This window comes from Mandrillus leucophaeus, unplaced genomic scaffold, assembly GCF_000951045.1.
Source record: "Mandrillus leucophaeus isolate KB7577 unplaced genomic scaffold, Mleu.le_1.0 Scaffold542, whole genome shotgun sequence".
In the NCBI taxonomy this organism is placed as follows: domain Eukaryota; kingdom Metazoa; phylum Chordata; class Mammalia; order Primates; family Cercopithecidae; genus Mandrillus; species Mandrillus leucophaeus.
The window spans coordinates 720930-722400 of record NW_012105831.1 but is presented as its reverse complement, the minus strand read 5'-3'; the positions used below and the strand labels follow the sequence as shown (position 1 = coordinate 722400).

The following is a 1471-nucleotide window of genomic DNA, read 5'->3' as shown; positions in this document are numbered from 1 at the left end:
GAACCCAGGAGGTGGAGTTTGCAGTGAGCCGAGATCGTGCCACTGCACTCCAGCCTGGGCGACAGAGCGAGACTCCATCTCAAAAAAAACAAAAAACACAAACCAAAAAAAAAAAAAAACTTGATCTCTGGTACACTGTAGACTCAGCAATGTAAATAAACCAAACTGTATTTATTTATTCATTTAGACGCAGTCTTGCTGTGTCACCCAGGCTGGAGTGCAGTGGCGTGATCTTGGCTTACTACAACCTCTACCTCCCTGGTTTAAGCAATTCTCCTGCCTCAGCCTCCCGAGTAGCTGAGACCAGAAGCATGCGCCACCATGCCTGGCTAATTTTTGTAATTTTAGTAGAGACAGGATTTTGCCATGTTGGCCAGGCTGTTCTCAAACTCCTGTCCTCAAGTCACCCACCTGCCTCGACCTGCCAGAGTGCTGGGATTACAGGTGTGAGCCACTGAGCCTGGCCCCAAGCTGTATTTTTAGAGTGCATAAACTCAGTATGAATTAACCAGGATAAAAAAACATAAAACTGTGGGAAAATAAAACCTAGATCATATAAGGAATTACTACATTGGTGGTGTTGCTCTTATTCAATTCAGGTTAAAAAAGAAGTCGGCGATGTTTCCATCCTAATCAACAATGCCGGTATCGTAACAGGCAAAAATTTCCTTGACTGTCCAGATGAGCTTATGGAAAAGTCATTTGATGTGAATTTCAAAGCACATTTATGGGTAATAATTGTTTCTTCTCATAATAAATGTAAAGTTACTCTGGCATTTAGCAGTACTTTCCTCTTGCTCTTTTACAATGTTATTAGCCTCTAAGTAAAGCAGAGACTTCTCAATTTTGGACTTGTCCTGGTCTACGCAGTTGTCCTCTTCTGATGCCACTTAATCTACAGCTCCCAGGACCTCTGCTCAGGGAATCCTACAAGGACAGAACTGTCCTCATGGTCCTGCTACCATGTATTGATTAGCTGCAAATGTTAGGGAATACTCCAGGTGGCTCACATATTTTCCTTAAAACAGCTTGGTAAGATAAGGGATCATAGAACGTAAAAGATTTGCTCCAGGCTACATAGCGGGTAACTAAACTTAGACAGGACCAGGGTAGCATTGTAATTTGTCTAAGCTGGGACACTTTTGGAAGTGAAATTCAGCATTATTAATGAGCAAGTGTTAATCAGGTCTGTTATGGGCAAACCAAAACCTACAGTCACCTTCGTTAGTACCCAACCAGAGAAATTAGAGGCTCCACTGGTAACCCGGGTTACCACCTGCTACCAGCACTAAAAACACAGTCCTGACTTCTAAAGCTACACACTCAATTCCAGAAGTTGCATTTTTCTGGCATGTGCTGAGACCAGCCATCTCAGGCCTCCCCACACTATGCATGCACCGTCTTGCTGCCTCTCCCAGCTTTTATTAAAAGTTTACTTTTATTTTACTTTATCATTTTATTTTAATTTTTT

General features: G+C 42.4%; 1 protein-coding gene across 2 annotated transcripts in view; it reads left to right on the top strand.

Annotated features, from left to right (window-relative positions):
• Window positions 1-1471, top strand: part of SDR16C5 (short chain dehydrogenase/reductase family 16C, member 5) — a 21058-nt gene that overhangs the window by 8210 nt on the left and 11377 nt on the right. Inside the window, exon 3 of one of the 2 annotated variants that reach the window (XM_011997580.1) lies at window positions 600-731. The exons of the other annotated variant lie outside the window; for it this stretch is intronic. Within the exon in view, the coding sequence (XP_011852970.1) occupies window positions 600-731 (132 nt within the window). The remainder of the gene's footprint in view (window positions 1-599; window positions 732-1471) is intronic. 2 annotated transcript variants of the gene reach the window in all.